General features: G+C 36.6%; 2 protein-coding genes across 3 annotated transcripts in view; one reads left to right on the forward strand and one right to left on the reverse strand.

Annotated features, from left to right (window-relative positions):
- LOC126911597 (dihydropyrimidinase) overlaps nt 1-19127 on the reverse strand; it is a 58638-nt gene extending 39511 nt beyond the window's left edge. The window contains exon 1 of one of the 2 annotated variants that reach the window (XM_050699517.1): nt 18928-19127. In XM_050699517.1, coding sequence (XP_050555474.1) covers nt 18928-18969 — 42 coding nt within the window. In that variant the 5' untranslated portion in view covers nt 18970-19127. Of the gene's footprint in view, nt 1-1748; nt 1814-18927 lie in introns of those variants that run through there. The other variant, XM_050699518.1, reaches the window with a different exon arrangement.
- A 380-nt stretch (nt 19128-19507) lies between these two features.
- Nucleotides 19508-24651, forward strand: part of LOC118280642 (endothelin-converting enzyme homolog) — an 84444-nt gene continuing 79300 nt past the window's right edge. Inside the window, exon 1 of the mRNA XM_035600908.2 lies at nt 19508-19706. Coding sequence (XP_035456801.1) covers nt 19674-19706 — 33 coding nt within the window. The 5' untranslated portion in view covers nt 19508-19673. The remainder of the gene's footprint in view (nt 19707-24651) is intronic.

The following is a 24651-nucleotide window of genomic DNA, read 5'->3' on the forward strand; positions in this document are numbered from 1 at the left end:
GTGGCTGATAATGACGATGAACGGTGATGAAACGAGAACTGGAAATCCTCACAATAAAATTAAGAACAACGAAAAAACAAAACATATACGACTTAACATGAATGCAACAAATAGCCCTGCAATCTTTGAACAACAAAACATATTTTTGAAATTATACAGTTAAGATAAAGAGTCACGATATCAAAGGAGATTAAAGATAAAACCGAACCAATTTCTCTGCATCTGACATCTAAAGAGTGTCCTAACTTTGGCCAGAAAGTCACTGATTACGATAACAGCGATTATGTCGCATTTTTTATGAGTTTTCTTTGTTGCAATTGCAGCGGAGAAAATTTTTATGTATGTAGGTACATAGGTAACTATGTATGTGTGTAAAGATAAGGTTTCATTGCGAAAAACACTCATAAGAATGATCTTGAGTTCTATAAGATAGAATAATTTGTTATAGTTTTTGATTTAGACTAGCCGACCTTGCAAATTTCAGTACCGCCCAAACATTTTAGTCACAGCTTTTAAACTTTCCCTGGTCTTCCACAAATAATTCAAGACCAAAATTTTCCAAATCGGTCCAGCCGTTCTCGAGTTTTAGCGAGACTAACGAATAGCAATTTATTTTTATATATAGAGATTTTGTATGTCACCACCCTTACCACGAGTTTGCGTTACGCCGAATCTCGTTTCGTTTTCGTTCAACGTAAAGCAAACTCGTACTTAGGGTAGGTACTGATTGGAGTAACGAACCAACTAGTCAGAGCGTCGAACGCGGCCGTTTCGTTTTCATTCAGCGCAGCAAATAGTAATAGGGGTATTAAGGTTACTGGAAATCAAAGATACATTATAAAAGGAGCTAGGATGAGTAAATTAACATAGTTTGAAAATCTATAACTTTTTTATAACTAGGAAAAACCATCCTTTGAGCATACACTTTGGGCTAGGCGAGAAGTGTCAGACTCTTACTGACTAAAAACTACCTCGTTCCTGAGCCCGAGCCCTCGTAAACTCACTAGGCATCTACGGGTTTTTTTTAATAAAATAATAGCTCGTGTTCGTTTTCTACTTCATCAAAATACATGATGATATTGATCTATATTTAATTTTAGTATCTAGTAATACCGAAAACTACTTCTCTACGGCAGCGGCCGTGCTCTTGACCTTCAGCGCATCTGATATATGAGTACACATGTTATTTTAAATGTACCTACATTAAAAATGTTAGGATGAGTAAGAATGAGCATAATTTGGGAGTCTATATACCTATTTATATGCTAGATGCTGGCATGGCATACAATAGGTATAACAATAACAAACGCACGATAAAAATAAAATTATTATATTTGGTGTAGCCGTTTCGAAGGTATGCGCTCACAAACAATGCGCTGATTAGTTTTTATTTAATTAGAACAATATTGTTTTATTTAATATGAGATGTAGCTATTGTAACCCATAGATTTAAACACTACACAGGTAAATAAATTAGGTAAAAATCTAGTTAGCTATTTTTCGAGTTAATCACACTCGGAGCTAGCTCGGAGCTCTCAGGAGCCCCGGTAAACCCGCTAGGTAGTCCGCAGCTCCGGAATTTTACAATTAGGTAGAACATCACAATTATTTTCTTACCCATAAAATCTACAAACACAGATCCAATTTACCACAACCACTATGACATCACAAAAGATTTCCATCGATCCTAAACAATGCGTGGGCGCAAATTAAAACAAGAATAAAATAAACATGGCCGACCGACTCACCATTTTGCGTTCCGTATCAGTGTAACAACACGATCGTACTGAGTATAAATATTACTTCTTATACTAAAATAAAGATATATTTTGCGATAGTAGCATTATCAATTTCTTGAACCTTCAATTGTGATATGTCCAGTGTAACTTGAGCTCGTGTTATGTTGGTTTGCCGAACAATGAGGGGTCAAGTTATGGAATGAAATGGTTGACTCGTATTGATACGCGATTGTATTGTATGTAGCTGTTATTGTTTGGTTTTTACTGATTACTTGTTTCTCCAATACATAAATAGGTATATTCAGACCGTTGATATTAATACCTGACTTAATACTTTGACTGCCAACAAAAATCTGTTAATATTAGCGCCGGTCACTTTTATGGCGTTTAATGTGTTAAAATACCTTTTTTTTAAGGGGGAAAAGCATTGAATGACTTCTTCCAGCGAGGCGAGAGGGAGTGTCTTACTTACTAAACACAACAACATACCTAATCCAGCTTTTCGATCCGGAGCCCCGGTACACCCGCTAGGCAGTCCGCAGCTCCGGGACTATTTACCTAAACTATTATATTTCTTGGATGTCTCTTGGTTCGGATTCTATGGACAGGATAAAAAGTAGCCTACATTATTCCCCGAAAAGTACCTAATATGTTCAATGATAAACATTTTACAAATCAGTCCAACAGTTTCGTTATTATATTCAATTAACTGCAACTAACTCATTCTTCTACATATTTTAGATAGAAAAGGTTTATGATTAACGAAACATGACATTAAATTGACATTTCCTAAAAAGGAATCGATTTTAGCCAGTGGCCAGTTCAGATTTTTATTTATGATAGTGCTCCACAGAACAAACAGCATTCGAAATACGAATTTGAATTTTAACGACTTTTATTGACATTTGACTTTATTGTTGTCATGGAAGCGTTCCATTCGGCCATTCGTTATTTAAAATATTTATAATGAACTATAAAATTCTGGATGTGGCATTGAACAAAATTAAATATCGATCGATTATTTCGATTAGTTTTTTTAAGACTATGTAATACGAGTACTTATTTTTAATCCAAACTAGAAATGTTTATGTTAAATACATTATGAAGGACTCGTAGTTATAATATCTGTAGAGTCTATATTAAAAACAGATGTTTTAATCTAACATTTGCTTTTACGCGAAACATCGTTAGTAAACTATTCACTATTCATTGTATTATACTAACTGGATTAAACTGGATCTTATGTTAACTATGTTTACCTAGCACTCGTATTTACATAATTCAGACAATGTATGAATATTAGATTTAAGTGTGTATCACCGTTTAGTGATTCGGATTATTTTGTTGCCCCACATTAGGGATTTCTCCTGTGTTATGAGTCGTTTAAAAGCACACAATTTCACATACATATCACACCTTTTTTGAGCCTTATCCCGCCAGACAGACAGACTCTTGCTGACTAAAAACCACCCTGTTCCTTCTCCTGGTTTGAGTCGGAACCCCGGTGACCTGTTACGTATACACATCACACCTAGACTAGAAACAATAATAAGTTGATTTTACGAATCGATACCACGATATATCGTACAGCAGCCAGCCACCTTATCACTACACTAACCGTGTAGACACAACTCAAGAAGTCAAGACACAATTCACCGTTAAAAACACACATTATTTTAGTAAACCATGCAAAAAATCCAATCAGTGTCGTGGTAGCCCAGAGGTTTATAATGTCCACTTCTCATGCATTAGGATGCGGGTTCGAAACCTACCAACGACAAGTACCAATGTGACTTTTTCCGTGTTATATGTACTAAGATTATTTAGACACCATTGACAAACGGTGAAGGAAAACATCGTGAGGAAACCTGGGCTTATAATTTCTAATTATAAGTTTGAAATCGCCAACCTGCATTGAGCAAGCGTGGTGATTAATGCTCAAACCTTCTTCGTGTGAGAAGATGCTTTCATTCAGCAGTGGCCGCTTATAAGCTGTTGATATGTATAATGCAAAAAAATTACATCACATTTATCCTAAGACGGTTACTATTTACAAACCACACCAGAACAAATATGATGTAATTTCTCCAATGAAATGATCCTCATCCCACATTTCTGGGTACTCAATTAACTGTTCAATGTAAACATTAGTTACGTAGTAGTTGCATAATAGTTAGATTTAACCGACTGCTAAAGATATACCAAACATTGTGCCATCTAACCGAGTGACCTATTTCTCAGCGCGTTTAGATAATCTTTAGCGGCGGTTTTGAGATAAGAAAAGATGCTAGTGTTAGACGGTGTTGATTATTTTTAGTCGGTGATTTTGTTTAGGTTTACTGATGTTCTTGGTATAAAATAATGTCTGGGTTTTAGTCTGTTTTTATGTTTGAAAGCGTAGACTTAAATTCGAACATGCATGTACACATTCTTAATTGTAACTAAGATTGTGTTTCTAGATCTAACTAACTATAAAGAATCCATACTACATCTTGCCTTTTATTTTTGCACAATTCCAAAAAATCACTATATTTTTCTCTTTGGAATTAAAAGTAAAGCTAGAGCTATACAATACTACTTAGAATTTGTTATGATAAATAAAACACAAACGTGATGACAAAATTCTACACTAAATTAAAATGAAAACATTCAAAGATGCATCCAACAACATGATACCGTAACTCAACGTCCATGTCAATGTTACACCAGCTGCTTCCGCAACCAGAACTGGTATGGTTTCTTCAAATGTGAAAGAAATGGAAAGTGCAGTGTAACAGGTTTCATTGACTGCACACCTTAGTAGGGACGAGACACTGCACTGGTCGGATAATGAACTTGCACGGTCGCCTTTAGGGTATAGGTATGCAAGTATGGGAAATTGTTGTTCAACAAGTTTTAATATTGTTTGTCTAGAGGTGTAACGTATTACTGTACTGGATACGATTTAAACTATAATTACATTAATGTGAAAGTTTTGTTTATTTGGATGTTTGTCCGTCAGTCACGCTGAAAGTACTGAACGGATGATGATAGAATTCGGTACACAGACAGGGTATGAGCTGACTTGGGTGATAGGATACTTTTTATGCCACGGAAACACGAGCTAAGCCGCTGTCAGAAGCTAGTTGCTAATATTTCCAATACCTTTCAAAGTCAAAGTAAGTATAAACTTTAATTTAATAGTCATTGTAAAGACTTTAATAAATAAAAGATTTTATTTTTGAAATTAACATGAGCGAAAACTCGTCTCTTATTTCACGATTCGTTTCATCATCGGCTGATATGGCTTGCCTTAGATTGTCAAAATACCTCAAAAATAGTATTTATATTGATCTTAACAACAATATTCAGAGAAAGACCAGATTAGCTATCCAATGTCATGATCCTTTAGAATTCAGCCCGAAGCATGCTAGTAAAACCAGGTCCGAGCTAGCCAGACAAAATACTAGTCTAGATATATGGATGATATCTAGCATGTCTAGAATACTAGAACGAGTTTCTCTAATTTCTCTTTACGTATCTATCCCCATAGTTCGTTGTCACATCTAGTTTTTTTTACCTCTGTGGATTCTGGAATGAAAAACTCATTCGATTATACGCTATAAAAGTAATTAAATGTTGAAAGTTTGCGTCGATGAAATGGTTTAAGAAAACTTATTGTTTGTATGTCTAAGCTAAATAATAATACTAGAAAATCTGAAGTAAATGTCTGTGTAATCCTGATTTGGGCAATTCAATTTGTCAGCTTTCAGGAACCATTTACAGAAGTATAAAATGTTAGTTACTAAACGTGCACAGAATAACTATTTCATGGACTGTTTTCCTCCGACTGCCTTGATGGTCGAGTGGCCACAAGCGATTTATTAGGATTTAAGGGATTAGGGGTCACGAATTCGCTTGTATTGCTTGATTTGCGAAGCCTTTAATCTTGATGAAAAAGCACACTAAAATAATTAACTAAGTGATATTGCTCTTGATCAACTTTTTGGCGACCAGCATCGCCATCATCTCAGTGATAAAAAGCCAAGTCATATTCTCTGACGTCATAACCAATCCAATATCTACCATTGCAGTTATATCCATCCAATTTGTCCCCCTTATCCTGACTCATAACGACCTGTCTAGCCTCAATCGTTTTAGAGGGGGACACGCAATCCACTCTATATTATGGCACTGCAATGGAATTTAGTCAGCGAGGGGTTTCTGTATTGATTTAGTCTGGCTGTAATTTTAAGTATATTTTTTACGTTTCAAGTCATTTTGGACGAGGAAAATTTCCTGTATTTTTTAGTGGGGGCCCACTATAGGACTTTGATGTGAAGTCTTTTATGTTAAATGGTATATCTTCGACTTTAGATGAAGGTAAAAACAGCGCTTCTTCTCTTATTTATAGTTTAATTATTTATTTGATTTGTGTACCCTATTTGCTATATTAAAAAATATTTAGGAAACAGTAAAATTTCCTAAGAAGATGAGGATCCTCCGACTAGGCGAGGTGATCATGTCAGGCGGGTTTCTGCCTAACTGTTGTTCTTTGGGATTTCCTATTCATGTTTTACATGTGCGATGTAAGATTTTTTATGGCGTAATCCGTTGATTTGTTCGTCGATAGCATAGTCTATGTGCGCCTTCTGTCACTTGTTATGTGTCGCCACAAATACAGAAGAAGTCTTCCCCTGTTGTGCACTGGTGTCTTATTACCAATGCCACCACACCATACATCACGCCATGGGTTTTCACTGAAAATTCTGTGGGTATTTCCCTAACGCGTTTGTATGCGCCAAATTAGGGGAGATCGGTTGTTAGATATGCAATCGTTGTGTCCGTTGCTGAAACGGTGTTGGCTTATTATTGCAGAATGGTATTTGTAATAAAAAATGGTATTTCAAATAACTTCTTTCGCAAAGGTTCTTGTGAAAATCACACTAATATTTTATAAATGTAAAAGTTTGTTTGTATGGATGTTTTTCCGTCAATCACGCTGAAACTTCTGTACAGATTTTGATGAAATTTGGTATACGGACACTGGACAGGGTATGAGTTGACTTGGGTGATAGGATACTTTTTACTATAGGAACGCGGGCGAAGCTGCTTGCAGAATCTAGTAATAAATAAAAATCCGTTTTACTTAATTCTAATTAAAAACATTTTTTCTGGAACTAGTCAAAGATTAAGCAATTATAGTCCAATGGGAACAACGTTACATTTTTCAGGTCATGTACCTATGTCTAGTCTGGTCATTAACCCATTAAGCAATAAGTGGTCTAATGAACATCACATTTGCTCATACAGTCGAAAAATTTGCGTGCGAACGTGACGCATCGCTACATGAGAAATAGGTATTCTTCCAAAATTACTTATTTAGGGAAATATTTTGATGAGTATTGATCTGTATAATCTTGTTTTCTTCATTACGTTTACCAGTTGTAAAACGATGTAAGTCATTACTCTCTATTTAATTACACCCTACTAACTTTCATGAAGATCCCTAAGAAAACCTGGATTGAATTAAGTCTGAAATTGCCAATCCAAGCCACGATCAAGCATGGCAATCGATTATTCAGTGCATATTTCTGTTCTATGTAAAGGGTTCCTGTTCCTTAACGTCAATTTTAGTATAACTTTCATGAGATATATTTAATTAATTATGATGTTCTCGGCTTACTCACGTAACTGTTTGACGAAGAACTCGACTAGATTCAAGCCATGCTAGAGGCTCATATTCAGGAGCATAAAAAATAAATAAGCAGCACTCCGCGATTTGAAATTAGTCGAGTCTTTCACATTCCATAGAGAATTTACAAAGATAATTTTACAAATATTATCATTTATATTCTTTTTCAATTTCAGCAACCAATTTAGATTGGTTAGCCATTAGCCCACCTCCCAGCAGAATCTAATATCCTCTAAAATCAATGTCACGGTCTAATACCTCCCAGAGGACATACCACTCACCGCTTATCAGAATGGTGAAGAGCTTGTCAGTTCGCCAAACACCCCACTTCAATTGTGACGCACAGACAGACGGGCTTCACTGTATGTACGAGTATGTATCGATTTTTGTCGGATGAAAAGTCAGCAGATTGTGAGAGTCAGCACTTATTTTTTATGAGCTGTGTCTGTATATTTTTCTCTGTGTTGCAGCTTGTATAGTTTTGTTTGACGAAGTATTTTAAGCTTAGGGGTAAACGGGGGTTGTATAGTTCAGAATCTGAATATGATAAATGCGAAACTGTCTCTGTCATTGTGTTTTCATTTTTCATTGCCAAATTACCTACTGCTATACATCCATGTATGATTTTATGTGATCGACTACATTTATGTGGAATTCCTTAGTTCGCATATTCCATAGGCGCAATCGTGTTTATCCAAGTGTTGTTATATTACGAAGAATCTTTTGAGATAGGAGATTTTATCGGAGGATTTCCTTCAACAGTTTTCTATTGGTAGTCAAACACTTAAATAACTTTAAAGATATGATAGAACTAAAACACTTCCAATAATGGGAAACAAATAGAAATTCTATTCATTTTACATGTAAAGACAAGGCCTAAAACAGAAAATGACACTCGATGAAACTAAACCAATAGTTAGCGATGAATAAGTAAACTGTTTCGAAGTTACTGTTTCAGTGTTTAAATTATGCAAGTTGCAGACATGGTGGCGACGGTATTCAGAATACATATTTACATAACAATAGGCAAACGCAACGGTTTATAAATACAATAGATATTAGAACAGAAGTTACGATAATTTCGTACGTTCCTACAAATATTGGTTTGTAAAGAAATTGAGTAACACTCGATTTTTACAACCGATCTTGATCCAAAATCTTTAGATTAGTTCTGTATAGAGTTTCTGTCAAAAAATAAGATCGATCCAAAGCTGTTGGATTAAGGTCGGTTATTGACAGTTAACACGTTAACGCTTAACGGAGGATTTCCCTTCCAATAGTTGTTTTTCGACAGTTAATGTTATAACTATACAATCTTCACAGATTTTTCTTCATGACACGTACACGCAGATTGCTTATTATATTTATTTTTTTTTGATACCGGTAAACGCAAAATAGGCGCCAAGTTTGTGTTCAAACAAAAATGGTGAGTGTGGCATTCGTATCTTTGAAAAAAATATCCCGCATTTCGAACAATAAATAATTGTGACCACGAATTTGTTACCAAAATAACTACTTCGTATTTTAGTTATATCAGTAACTTATAAGTTTTATCTAAATCCGTTCATCCGTTTTGACACACACATCCGTTGATTATCCACTGACGTTTTTGAATTATAAATTGCAGCAGGACAAATATTTATAAGCTAACTAATCCTTCTAAACATAAACTTATTAATATGGTTTTAACGGAAGCGATTCTCCTTTTGGGCTATTAATTATGGAGGGCTAATCTGTTTTTGACGTGGGTTATTTTGGAATGTGATGGTAAGGATATAAACTACTACTGACTGGCAAGGTGAACAGAAAGATACTCTGAGATTGAAGCCCCATGCGCTGGACATACCAAATCAGAGCCACAAAAAACAGTCTGCGTATGCTATTTGAAGACAGGACAAGATAGTGAACGATAGTCCGCAAAAAACTGATTTATCCATTCACGACTCTCAGCATTGAGACCAAAAGACGCAAGAAGGAGGAGGGTAAGGATATTATGGAATCCTTTAAATAAGGGGTTTCCAACCTTTTCCTTTCCTGGTCAAAGACCAATTTTATATCATTCTTGTTAGGTCATGAACCACTATTGTTAATCCATTTTTCATTCAACAGTACAGTCACTGATAAACAAGAACTTCTTGACTTTCTGGACTGGTCTCGGAACGCGGTTCTCCTAGAGACACATGTATTTTGTGTCACATATACCGGTAGTAGCAGTGGTTTAATTGCGAGTGCATTTGTCATTGTGATATTGACACTTTATTAGACACATTATCGTCTCCTGCGCAGCTGCATATAATTCTCGCATCCGCCTATACAAGTTGCAGTCATAAACTTGGCTAGTATTGACCAACCTGTCAAGAATGGTTAAACGCAAAAATTCATCGTTTAACCGGACTAAGCTAAAGGCTTATTAGTACTCTCGTAAAATGCTTGAAATTACTGCTTTCCATACATTTCTTGAAGTACAGTCGGTATAGTTTCGGTTCGAGAAAAGGCTTGTTTCAAGCTAGCTGTCAATGTGGTGGCAAAATTATGGCATTACGTTTCTATTTTGAGTCGTATTCCTGATAGAATACCTATTACTACTATAGGTTATGTATTCACACCATGGTTCACACCATGTCTACCACAGGGCTTACGTACGTTTAACGAGATTGAAGCGAGAACACGTTGAGTTCATTCGCACTGGCCAATCAGAACGCCGAACGCGCTCTAGTTTCGATTTCGTTCATAGTAAAACGAACTCATACTAAGGCTACAGTTAAGACAATTATCTACCACTTATACCAAATTTGTCGTTCTACGTGGAGGACTAAGGAGGGCTTTATTCAACTGATGATGATGATCTAAACTACTACTAAACTGATGATGATCATAGACGTCTTTCGCTGAGTTTAACATAATATAATTTTTTAAATCGTGTTGAAGACAATAGTTCTTACGTTACAGAATCTAAATGTTCGTGCTATCCATTAAACACAAGTCACATAGTAAACATACACAGTTCACATTACAGTTTTAAATGTCGCACAAACAAGTAAAAGAGAAAACAGTCAGTGGACATGTGCAAGGGACCAGCGCAAGCGCATTATTGTTAGAACATTGTAGTCTCACTAGAAAACTACTTAACACTTTAGTTTTGTTTTATGGTGTAAGCAGAGGTAAGTACTAAACACGTTTCAGGTTTCTTCCTGGTAATTTTAAAAGCAAATCCTTTGACATAGAGGCTGGTAAAGAATAGGGAAGTAATAAAATGTATGGTAAGGTTTTAAGCCACGTACTTTTCGCTTACCTTGTTTCAACAATAAGGATCTTGGTCTTAGAAAATTCACATTCTCTTAGTGAAATGGAGCTTTTGGCAATCGCGCTTGCCGCCTTTTGACCAATGAAGCAGTTAATAAAATATGGCATCTGCTTTTATACTTGCAACGTCTTTTGTCCCCCAGAGGTGAACATTACGGGACGCAATACCGCTATACAATGTACGCACAATTTTCACCATTTGTGTAATAAGTCCCCATGTAATACTGGGCGTGTGCTTATTGCTATTTACTGGGCACAATACCAAACTCTGTGCTACTACCTCTTGCCCGGCAGTTGAACTTGCGAACTCGATCAACGAGGCAGTTAATAATAAATGTCATTTGCTTTTATATATGTATATAGATACGTAACAAGTGTAGTAATTTCAAATTGATAAACAAATAAACAAAGTATTAAGTATGTAATAATATCGGCAAAGGAACTGAATAATAAACAACGAAATATGTCGGTCAATGACTAAATAATGGAGGTAATATGAACACACAATGATGTCATTAAAACGTACCACGCCTTCATGCCTGGCTTTCCACGAAGTATTGGGTAAAATAACTTTTTTTCAAATAGGTGTTGTATCTAAATACTGCCAATCTGGTCCAACGCTTAAGTTAAATCTAAGAAAAATTCAACGAGGAGAACGTCTTAGAACTAACACCAATTATATTTATGGAAACCAGTAAAACGTACAGACGATAAGCTCAGAAATTAAGATTAAATAGAAAAAGAGACCCAGCCCAAGTCATTTTCGCAGTAGTTCGTTTATTCAGATCAAATTAAACTGAAGATATCATCTGATTTCAGTCATGATCGTCCACTGCAGGACAAAAGCCTGCCTACGCTCCGCACGCAACTAGTCTCTGTTTAAAACTCATTTTGACGAAAAGACATGATCTATTGCAAAAATGTGTATAACACCAGTAAGGAGACACAGTTTAATTTCCATGCGTGCACACTTATGACTTCTTAAGACAGCCTTAAAAGGATCCTTGACAACCATCTAATTATACACGACACCACTAACTAACTTTCATGATACAAATCGAATCAAACTGCCAAATGAACTGAGATTGGATCATTAAGGAACTTTGCATGTTCGGAGCCCATAAATTGTGGTGTTTATGACCTTAGAATCATGTAATACAATTAGTTTGTATGACATAAGTGTCCGTTGCCGTTAATTGAGCTGATGAAGCTCGGTGTTTTGCGTGTTCCACGTATGTTTCTGATATTTTCTCTTGTTCTTACAACACCACAAAATTGTTAACGGACGATTTTGTTTTGATTAACACGTTAACCGCCACGTCGGACACTGGTGACCGACGCTTAGCAGTGCCTTCAACAGTTAATGCAGTTAATGCCATAAAAGATTGAGAAATGAATACTGGATTGTTCAAATCTATACGAATCCATGCCCATTTGTGGCAGTATTCTACACGCTGAATTTCAATTACAAAACAGTTAAGTAACTATTTTGTCTAAGAACACAATAGCTACCGTAGCTATTGACTCGCTTCCTTAAATGCTACAGATTCTTTAGATAACTAGTTATTCTCTTTATCATATTTGAGATTGAGTATTCATTCCCTAACAACGAGAAAGACCGAAGCAGCACCCCTAGTCATGAGTTAGCACTTTTACGTGTTACAAGTCATTAGACGCGTTACATCATTGTCTGTCTTCTGTAGTCTAAATTAGTATAAGTTTCATTATAATCACTATTTCTGTTAAAGCAATTTCGTCTCTTACCAAATCAGCCTTTATTTGTGAAAATCATCCAATGTCTTCTCCCGCCTTGGGCGAGGTGAGAGAGAGTGTCAGACTTTTACTGACTAAAAACCACCTCGTTCCTGCTCCTGCTCGTTGAGCCGGAGCCCGGTAAACCCGCTAGGTAGTCCGCAGCTCCGGATTTATTTGTCCCCTAGTAGTTATATTATTTTAATTGCCAACTTACACATGAATTTTTGTCACATACCTCTCGTAACTTGCCCTTGCGTGTTCACCCCATAAAATCGTTTAAATTGTTATGTTAATTAAAGTATTCAAGCTATGAACAAGGTATTCAAAGACCCTCACGTAAAGTCTTTGAAAGCTGAATCTAGCACTCTCGTGTTTCTATTGTATCGATAAGAATGTTTTTGACAGGGGCAGTTCTGAAGTCAATTCAAGGGCAATGTTTAGGCAACAATTATGTAAGAAATGGCTTACACGAAAGGAAATTCTTTAAATCGTATGAGCATATGAAATACGTGGAATTTTGCGTTTAATTACTAGTTAAGCTAGATTTTTGTGTTTATATTATAACCTGCGGACATTGCTATGAGGTTTCACGCACATACTATTTCGTTATCGTAGCGTGAAGGACTGGCTAAAACCTCGCATTATCGTATCATACATGGTGTAACATATTATAAATCACGTCCTGTATTCCTGTATGAGATAAGCTTAGATTATCTCTTCATAACAGTTACAATATGTGTAGGGCCTAATATAGTACCTAGAGGAACTCCACTCGACTCTCGTTGTATTACTGACGGTTATTTAACGGTTAATTTAATGACCTCGTCGAAATAAAGGGTCCATACACAATACGTTCTTGCGAATTCATTCTTATCTATCTTCACTTTTTAAGAAGTTATCCGATCCTTACTTCAGCTTTAGCTTTATTGAACGAGTATGGAAGAACGGGTACAGATTTAACTAATTCAAAGAACCAATATTATGGACTTTCTCCGAAACATTTAACGTCGATCCATGCTTTAACCACATGGTTAAAGTAAGGAATAAGTTTAACTGTTTAACGTGTGCGTAAATCATTTTTTATGACCCTTTGTATGGGAGTAGGGGAAGATCCCCAACCATGGCAAGAATAGCATTTAGTAGTAAAGAACCGAAAATGCTCATGAATTTTGTAATTAAATCTTTATGGCTCTCGTTTTAAGGTTGATAATTATGAGAAAGGTTCATTTAAATGTCTTGCAATAGTAACTGAGTGAACCGGACGTTGACGCCATTAATTTTGCTAACAGTACCACAGACGGACTTGGCTTTCGGTTTGAATATTTACATGTTAATTAGGTAACGTTGTTGTTGGTACGGAACGGGAACAAACTCTGTACTTGTCGGTTGACGGAAGTACTGGTGATAGTGATTTAGTTCACGTTGAGGTAAAATCGAATGGTTTCTTTGGTGAACTGTTTCATTCTTGTAGTGTTTTTTTTATATATATTTGATGGGTCGACATTTGGCCGCTATATCGCCTGGTGGTAAGTCACGATGCGGCCTACGATGGAGCATGTCTGCCCATGAGCAACCTATTCACCCGGGCCTTGAAGAAACCCAAGTTGGTTGCGAAAAAATTAAAAGAATCATTCACAGATGAAAACAAATAAGACAGAAGATTTGATTAGTAGTTACTCCTCCCAGGATCTGATCATGGAATCTATGATGCATGAAGGAAAAGCCTAGTCGACTTAGGGTTCTTCACAACTACGTACAATTCAGTTAATCCTCAAATAGTGAGAATGATATCACCTATTTATACCAGTTTTCACTATTAGAAAACCGCTCAGTTATCGGCAAAATTGAGTGGTTTAACAAGAGCTATTGTGATTGATGATAACGATAGTACCAACATAGGTGAAGGCAATTCATACTATTGTTTAGAACAGAATGCAAAATAATAATATTTATGCTCTCATTAGTGCTAGTGCCTTAGATCAGTGGCATTACAAGCATTAGAAGATAAGAAGAACCTGGACGTTGGAGTCTGCATACGGCAAAACTGTCGTATTTAAGTTAAGATTTTGGAACTATCGTGTTTTTGAATTCTCATTTCTAATAAATATTCAGTAAACTCCTTTTTTATGGTAGTTATAAGCCCGTAAACGATCAGACTGATCATCTGATGGTAAGCAATCGCCACTGCCTATGGACACCCGAAACACCAGAGGCGTTGCAAGTGCGTGACCGGAGATTTAGGGATTTAAAGGTTGTTGGGGAATCTAAAACTGTGAATATTATTTGGCAACAAAAACAAAATCACGATAAACCCAGTTACGGCGCATTCCAATAACCTACCGAACGGTAGATTTGCCTACCAGCGGTAGAATTTTGACTCATTTTGTATGGAGCTTATGTCAAAATTCTACCGCTGGTAGGCAAATCTACCGATCGGTAGGTTATTGGAATGCGCCGTTATACATTGTCCGTGCAAACATACGTATTTCGATTTATAGTTACCACCATTTTTGCCTTAGTTAATAAAACTTGAAAAGGGGACACTACAGAGGGTGTTGAATTTATTGACATTGAAAATCTATATTGACACGAGCCGGCTAAAGCTATTTACCTTTACTAGAAAGCCAGCAAACTTCACCCCATATGGACTTCCAAGAATAGATGCCTCTTTCGGGAGCTGTCAGTCTGTCATGATGAGGATCAAAGTGACTAAAAGCTGTTTGTTTATCGTGTAATCGATGCTTGAAAGATACGGTCTTAGATTGATTGTCAGAACACAACACTACTTTCATACTAGGTACCTATCTTCAATGGTAGTTATACGTACTTTTACAGCATAATTATGTCTGTTATTAAAGTAATGTTATCAGACTAGAATACATTTTAATTTGCCACCACTCTTACTCTTCCCGTTGATGTCGTAGGAACTGTGCAGTTTTAACTGTAGTGTCGGACTGTACAGTTAAACAGTAAAGTGTACAGACTGTATTGACCTACAATTTAATTGTGCAGTTCAACTGTACAGTTTTATCTATTCTTGAATTGATTCAGTCAAAACTGTCTAACAATACCACACAAATATGTAGTATCATTCCTTAACTAGTTATACATAGTATTATACCAATTCCCTATACTGCTATGCTATTACTAGACAGAAATAAGGGGTTAGTAAACCTATTAATTTAATACTCCATTTACTACACAAGATTGCCTCAAATCAATCAAGTATACTACTTACATGACGGTCGGTTAAGCCCGATAACTATAGTTAACAATAACTAACTACTGCAAATCTTGTCAGTTTGTCTGTCTGTTCTTCAGTTTGTATGTTGTTTCACGTCGACTTTCTGTAAGGCCGTGGTATCACTCCGATCGAGCCAGGTCATTGGTGCCGAAGCGTGGGTCTCCCACACTTAAATACGCTACAATCCTGTGCAACTAGAGGAGGTCCACAATAGGTTTAGGTAGTAGTGGACAATCATGGATTATTGATGATGTCTACTAATACTAAGTCAGTACTTACACCTCAACTCGTTACGTCATGTTATTATAACATGACATCGGCAACCGCTTGACCAAAAGCCAGTCAAATTAGATAACAACTTTATTTCATTACAAAAAAATAGACAGAGAAAAAACCATAAATTAAATAGTTAATTAGGGACCACCATAACCTCATTATAGGCAATCGTACACACAAGTATAATGACCTGTTAATTAATTTATTAGTAGATGTAACTAAGTTTAACAAACTACTTTTTTATACTGGTCACTTGTGTGAAGAGGTGCTTGAGAATTAGGTAGGTACACATTCGTTAACGAAATTGGCCTTGAAAATTAAAATACTAGCATTGTAATATTACCTAATGTAATGCTGTGAGTTTCTTCAGTTGTAGTGTTTGAATTAGGTAATTTTACTTTGTAGAATTGCTTTCGAGTAGTTAGATAACTATTCGAAGTTTAAAGTGCAATTGCAATAGATTGAATCATAGATCTAATCTAAGATAACTATTTGATCACTAAGAAATAATTTTTTGAATAGTTATTATCCGTAATTAATTTTTTAGGAGAAAATCATCCAATGACTTCTTCCGCTTTGGACGAGGCGAGAGGGAGTGTCAGACTCTTACTGACTAAAAAGATGTAATGATATGGCTGTTATATCTTCTGTTTCGAGCCGGCATCCCTACAAGCTGTTAGGTCTTCTGCAGCTCCAGTCCATCGTTCTAGTTACCTAAGAGGTAATTCTATAGGCATGGTTTTTCGGAGCTGCGGACTACCTAGCAGGTTCACCGGGGCTCCGGCTCGAAAAGCAGGAGTAAGAACGGGGTAGTTTTTAGTCAGTAAGAGTTTGACACTCCCTTTCGCCTCGCCCAAGACGCGAGAAGTAATTGGATGATTTTTCACCCTTAAAAAAACAATGGAGAAAAAGCGTGATTTTATGTATTGTAACGATGTTCCAATTTTCCCAATAACTGTGTCCCTAAATGACGTAACGTTGCAGACTCCAGACATAGATAATAGAGCAATCCAGCTAATCAGTTGCCGACAACTGTGACAGTGATAAACATCTCTTTCCTTTCCAGTTTCCCGGAGTCCTAGTATTCGTTTTGATTGAAAAAGACGAGTGTCGTCCGGTTGTTTCAACTAGCTAAAGCTACGAGGTTTAGTTGGTTGGATGTTTGTTAGTTTTTTATTTTTTTGAGGGGGGATAATCATCCAATGACTTCTCCCACCTTGGGCGAGGCGAGAGGGAGTGTCAGACTCTTACTGACTAAAAACCACTCCGTTCGTACTCCTGCTTTTTGAGCCGGAGCCCGGTAAACCCGCTAGGCAGTCCGCAGCTCCGGATGTTAGTTAGTTAAGAATTGGAATAGGTAATGCATTTAGTAAGATACCTATGCAGCACGAATTTTATCCACAGACATCCTACCAACGGCAAGTGACAATGTGACTTAACTACTAAGATTATTTAGACACTACTGACAAACGGTGAAGGATCGTGAGGAAACCTAGTTAATTATAGTTAAGTTTTAAATCGCACTGAGCAAGCGTAGCGTCAAACCTTCTCCATGCGAGAACAAGCCTTTGGTTAGCAGTGGCCTGGTATAGATAGGCTGTTGACGTGCCCCGTAACATTAGATTTTGTGACATTTGCTTTACAGACATAAATCATCTTAGACTACCTATGTACCTAGTTAGACCTATGTTGTAAAACACATGTCTGCTAATCTAGATTACTGTAGTTATTTAGGTCATAGTTTCCCTGGGGAAACAACTTAATAACTAAAGCAGGTATCATTTTATTTTAATTCTATTAATCTAAAGAGGTGTTAAGCAGACAACAGACAGACAGATAAATTAATGTTGCATAGCAACCAAAATTAAACCCGAAAATACTCCAAATTGCGAAACATCCCATTCCCATTAATATTTTATTCATCAACAACACACAACAGAATATTTTATAACCATTGAATGATGAGAAACATTAATTTCATTTCTTTCTTGTTACACCCTTTTATCTCAAATCCCGGAGCCACTGCGCATGTCACGTTGGTCTTGCCAACCGAACGGCGAGGTCCCTAGAAACGCGAAGGGACCCCGTAATGGGGTCATTCACCGTGACCAAGGCTACAAACATTACAATATTTATTGCCATTTTTTTTAATATTGCGTGACTTTGCAATGGTCATTTGTAAATGTATCGAATCGATCTTGTATTTAGCGTATTTTGTAGTTAGATACATTTAGGTATAAGAATGTAAAGATTCATAATTAGGTAAATAATCTAGTATAATTATTAGTAACAGCCACGGAGTTAAGATAAAAACAATAAATTACTAAACGAGCTAGGTGCATACCTAATTTTCGGCGCGAAGTAGGTATTATTTATGATTTCGCGGTGTCTATGTCCATAATATTTGAATGTAGCAAATGAAAATTAGAAAACAATTGAGATTTAAATTGTTAATTACAGTAGGTATGCAAACGTTTATGCCTATAAACTACAGAAGCGATAAAAATAGTTTAACATTCGGTTGCGTTATCGCTACAAATACCGATAACTATTTCGTTTTAAAAACAGAAAATGTCAAAATAATTTTACTTCTACCTCCGAAGTAATATCAAGATCATCTCAATTGTGTAACTAAAAAAATAAAAACACGTTTGATTTCATTAGAAGTTGTTTAAATTTTAATTTTCGAACGTCGGTGCTTTGTTTTACGTGACACTACGTTTTCGTAATTAACCGGCAACCTAAATCTCACCGCAAATTAGGTCAGACTATTCCCAAACATAGATTTTGGCAAAAGAATTAACATTGGGGAAGTTTGTTAGCGTTTCTCAACTACCAAGAACACGTTTCGTAAAGATTTTTCCGTATCAAAGTAGTTTAAATTTAATTTAATTTCGCAAACAACAGGTGCGAAAGTGCGAATCGAAATTACTTACCTGCAAATGTATGGGGACTTTTTTCACTGGTGCTTGGGACATTTTCACAAAATCCAGTCACTGCACTAGCACAAAGTTTATTAATAAAACGGGTGTAGGCGGTACCGCGATTATAAAATTTCGCAAATCTAACACGTACCAGCCGGCGCAACGGATTTACACTATCGACAAATGCCTACTGATTATTTTCATTGAGTCGAGTTTACTATGCTCCCCTCCATTGCGCACGCGTAAAATTCGCCCTTCGTTTTGGTTGGTTGACACGAATTTAGTGAAGCCATTCACTGAGGCTCGTCGTAGTTTACTGTTAAAAACACAGATGGCGTTACGAAATCGTAAAGATAAAATCATTTCTCGTAGTAAATAAAAATAATATATTAAAAACCATATTGATTAATGAAAGAATTTATATAATCAACACTTTTAGTAAATAAACTAAAATTTATGACATCAAATTGTGAAAAACAGTTTTAATAGGAAGTTAATGGTACACACAGCGCTGTCAAAATTTGGGAATGGACATCTGACTCCTAAACTAGATGGCGCTGATATCAAAAGTACAACTCCGATCATTACATTGAGTGTTCCACTGTACCCGTCGCACAACCAAAACATTCAATCGAACTATGAGTCGGGCGCCAGTAATATTTCGCGCCCGAATTATTCGCGGTTTGTAAAAAAACTAATTATTAAAATAAACATTAAATGTGGAGTGAAGTGATTTTATAAGTGTATTATTTGGACCCATGCCCTCGTTACACCTGAAACCTGGAATCACGGTAAATATTTTTACGTTATGTTCCCGAAAAAATACGTTATATTTTTGAGCTATATGCGTATTAATAGCATGGAATTGGGAGTTTAGTTAAAAATATACGGCGTGAGGAGTCATTGTGACATTCATAGCCCATTGCCCTGCCGGAGATTTAAAACCACATTAATTTAATAATTACGAGAAACAGATTTTTCTTCTCGCATAGGTATCTATCGGAGTTTGAGCGTTACCTACTAATAAATGGGACGTTATAGAATTTACCTCATAGCAACAATATTTTTTTAGTATCTATAAAGGTTTTATTTAAATAATGAAACTTTTTAATTTATTGTTATTCACGTATTTACTTAGATATTGATCTACATTGCTGTTTATTACGCAAAATAACGCGAATCGTTGGTACATCTAATTTTTATGCGATTTGTACGAAGATAAAATCAAAGTATTTGATTTATTATTCTATATTATCTTCGATAAAGAGATTTTATATCCTAAATATCGAACTGTCCTTGATATTCGGTTAAATCCCCTTATTTTTTTAGGTATTTTTTATCATAGTTACCATGTGTTAAAATACATTTCGCTTTTAAAGAATTAAAAACATTTGTTTTTAACTACAGCAACATAATATTTTAATTATTATCTGCCATTTTAAATATTCATAGCTGATAAGGTAGGTATAAAAATTCCGTGAAATTGTCGTTTCACAGAATTTCATTTCACTAGAACCTAGCTTAAACTAGGTAGCTGTGCAAAATAATTCATTATGGCTGAGATAAATACCTACTTTGAAATATTTTGATTAAAACACGCAACAGGGTCCTAAGGCAACAGGCGTAGTGGGCATCGCGGTGCGTAGGTGGTATTTTGCAAACAAGCTTTGATACTTATACAGTGATAGGCCTTATACATTACGATAGGTTCTACTGTACACCGTCAAAATTAAAAATGTTAGTGATTGTACTCAAAGCAACTGACTTTTTATTTTATTTTTGAGGGAGAAAATTATCCAATGACTTTTCCCACTTTGGGCGAGAGGGAGTGTCACTGTCAGACTCTTACTGATTAAAACCATCCCGTTCCTTACTTCTGCTTTTCGAGCCGGAGCCCCGGTAAACCCGGAATCCAGGCATCAGCTTTCAGCTGTACTGAGCCTCATCTGTGGTGGTCTAAAGGCTCTTTGAGACGCGCGGAACGCGACGCGCCGTACGCTCTACAACTTGCTAAGAGTGATATTCAGTTTCAGATACACATATAGGTTAGTACCATAGAAATATTCTTTCATATCTATGGTTAGTACCTATAGTTTCTTTTAATTTAGATAAAATAATTTGTCTCTTCTACGAGTAGATTACCATTATCACCCCAAAATTTTATTCTAGACTTGATCAGGAATCGTTGTCAAACTTTTCTTCTGCAGTTCGTAGCTGTTTCTGGTAACCGAGACAGAAGAATATGTCGACAGCGATTGTCACAGTTTCACAGACTGAAAGATATCCTGACACGATTATCAGCTGCATCAAAATAAATACAGACTCGTAATCTAGCCAGGATTTCCTTCTATTCTGTCTAGAAATGAAGATAGATATTATTATCAAGATTCACCTATCTGTTATTTCGTACCTAGATAGGTAATTTGGCATTATCAAAAGTATCTACCGATTACAATATGTATAAGGTTCCTATTTTATTTATACCACGGCGGTGGCAAGAAGGCACAAATACAAAAAAAAACAATAAATATTACTCATGCTCAAAAATAAAATACTGTCTTAGGGTTTGGGAATTCTTTTACCTTCACCTTCAAACGACTAAAATCTTGAGCTGCTATCTCGTAGTTAACAACCTTCCATGGTTTAAATTAACATTACATTTAGAGACATTTTTAATGGTAACGCAATTTGTACAGTGAAGTACGTAATTATGGGGAGGAGCTTAATAATTATAATCCAGCTACACGTGTCGTTTAAAATAATACCGTTTTCCTTTCAAATTTCGAACAAGAGAGCTCAAAGTAATCAATATGGCGTCTATCCATTCGCAGCCACAGACAATTTCTCCTTATTTATCATGAAAAAGGTTGTCGGTAGGGAGTAGGGTACCTACAAGCTTAGGGAAGCTTCGGAACGTGGAACAATAAAATGGTAATCTTTTGATTTAAATTCCGTTCATGATGTTAGAGTCTTTCGTCTGTAAAGATATTGTACCTACCTTCTAGGATCTAGAGAAGGTTCGTTTTCTCCCTAGACAAACTTAAGTATCTGTTAGGTCGACTGTTCTTTTACATGATTCCTGCTATGTAACCTAGAAATTCACGAGCTTCTTATTTTTAATGGGGAAAATTATCCAGTGACTTCTCCCACCTTGGGCAAGGCGAGGGGGAGTGTCAAACTCTGACTGACTAAAAACTACCCCGTTCCTACTAAGGCTCTTCGAGCCGGAGCCCCGGTAAACCCGCTAGACAGTCCGCAGCTCCGGATCAGACATCAGTCCTACTGGGCCCGATTTGTGATAGTCTGTTTACTCTTTGAGGAGCGCGCGAAACGCGACGTGCGAAATTCACGAGCTTTATGCCTATGACAAAGTTACGAGTTTATCCACAGCCCGAGACATTCCTAAGTTGGACTTTGAGATTTTAAAGATCATCAGCCTGTTGCCTGGTTTCTTTTAAAAGTATAATGCCTTAATCGGTTCACTCTCGTGGTAAGACTACCTACATACACAGCACACATGGTGCTAACTCATATTTGAAAAGTTCCACATGCTTTACTTAAATAACCCTGTATTCTATTCGACCTTCAAATTCAGGTCACGGTCACAAACGAAAAGAAAGAGAGATTCTTCTCCATTTATCTCAATTTGAAGGACATTGAACAACCAGATTTGTTTTTCTCGCCGCTTGTAAACATCGTTGGTAATTTAGCCATGATCCAAGGATTTACTTTTGGTTATTTGTTCTTTAGTGTGGGTATTCGTAGCACCATATTTTGTTTTAACGTATAAATATACTGGCAAATAATCTCGGATGACAGCGCAGCGCGTTTCATGACCATCCGTAATATAGAGGAATCAAAAGTGCATTGAAAGCTTTGTCGCCCTTTACTTATAGTTAAAATGCGTATGCTCTTTCTCAACTAACTCCTTTCGATCATACGATCTAACAGTCTCATCTTAAATCGTCGTCAACTTTCCATTGTTCCACATTTAATTAAATTCTGTCAGATGTTTTTTTTTTATGGAACACGCAGAACACCATAGGCGTTACAAGTGCGTTGCCGGCCTTTTGGGGGTTAGGAATTTAAGGGTTGTTGGCGAATCGGATATTGAGAAGATTGGGAAGGGGGGAATCGGGCCTCCGGTAACCTCACTCACACAACGCAAGCGTTGTTTTACGTCGGTTTTCGGTGAGGCCGTGGTATCACTCCGGTCGAGCCGGCCCATTTGTGCCGAAATGGCTCTCAAACACTTTGATACAAATCATATGAAACTGGAGAAGGTTACTGGTAAAATATAGCTCGGTATGTCCTAAATAAATATGGCGACGAAAACAAACAACTAAAGTCAATAACCTTGATTGTTTTTAGAACCTCGCTGATAATGCTATCTATTATTTAAATTACTATCTCTGGACGTGCTCAGCCTCTTATTTTAGCAAATAACGTTCTTATCTCGAGTTTAATACCGGTTTCTATAGTAACCATGAATTAAACGCAAATCAATAACCCGTGACGGTACACTTCTTTTTTGAGGAGAAATAATCATTCAATGACTTCTCCCGCCTTGGGCGAGGCGAGAGAGTGTGACTCTTACTGACTAAAAACCACCCCGTTTCTACTCCTGCTTTTCGAGCATGAGCCCCGGTAACCCGCTAGGTAATCCGCAGCTCCTGAACTTGGACTTGTTGATTGGCTATAATCTTTACACTCGACAAGCGGATCAGAGACTACAGTTTAAAGGTCTCGGTTAAATGTGCAGTTCTTACATCTAACTAAAAAAATTAATTAAAAGTAGTTACAAATAATAATACAATATTATTCTTTGTCATCTCTACACGGTACGAAATCTGCATTGGTACTTGACGTTGGTTGGTATCAAAACTGCACCCTCATGCATGAGAAGCCTCTGGATAAATAAATTATTTCTTCTGTCTTACTACGGAGCTGCGGACTACCTAACGGGTTTACTGGGGCTCTGGCTCGAAAAGCAGGAGTAGGAACGGAGTGGTTTTAGTCAGTAAGAGTCTGATACTCCCTCTCGTCTCGCCTAAAGCGGGAAAAGTCATTGGATGATTTTCCCCCTTTAAAAATACGGTACGAAATAAAAGCGTTATGCGTAAAAAAAAATAACGAAATATGCAAATAAAGTAAGTATTTTGTCAAGGGCATGAGTAATGGATTATGAAATGAAATGAAAACGACGGAGGACTTATTAAGTCAGGGTTGAAACGTATGCTCTTTCTGACCTTTTCGCAATTAGGGTTGGTGGCAGCCCTTAATGAAATTCGGCTGGTTGACATTATTTTACTGAAAGCGAGCTTTCTTTTGTCTTATACAAGTCATGAGTGGTTTTGTGGGAATGATATTTTGTTATTTAGGTACATATATAGAACGACTGCTTTCTATCTCAATATAAGGTAATAGGTAATGCACTAGGACATTCGTGTGTCGTTCGACGTGGAGGACTAAGGGAAAGGGCGTTTGCTGCGGTTTACTGGTGCTCCGGCTCGAAAAGCAGAAGTAGGAACGGGGTGGTTTTTAGTCAGTAAGAGTGATACTCCCGCCTCGCTAGGCGGGAGAAGTCACTGGATGCTTTCCGCCTTAAAAAAAGGGGAAGGTCTTTTTTCTAGATGGTCATGATACATTAGGAGATTCTAAATAACATTTATTGGGACAGCCAATATTTAGCAGTAAACAGCAGCGTAGTGATTAATGAATTTATTTAATGTTTGA

This window comes from Spodoptera frugiperda, chromosome 16 (assembly GCF_023101765.2).
Source record: "Spodoptera frugiperda isolate SF20-4 chromosome 16, AGI-APGP_CSIRO_Sfru_2.0, whole genome shotgun sequence".
NCBI classification, from domain to species: Eukaryota; Metazoa; Arthropoda; class Insecta; order Lepidoptera; family Noctuidae; genus Spodoptera; species Spodoptera frugiperda.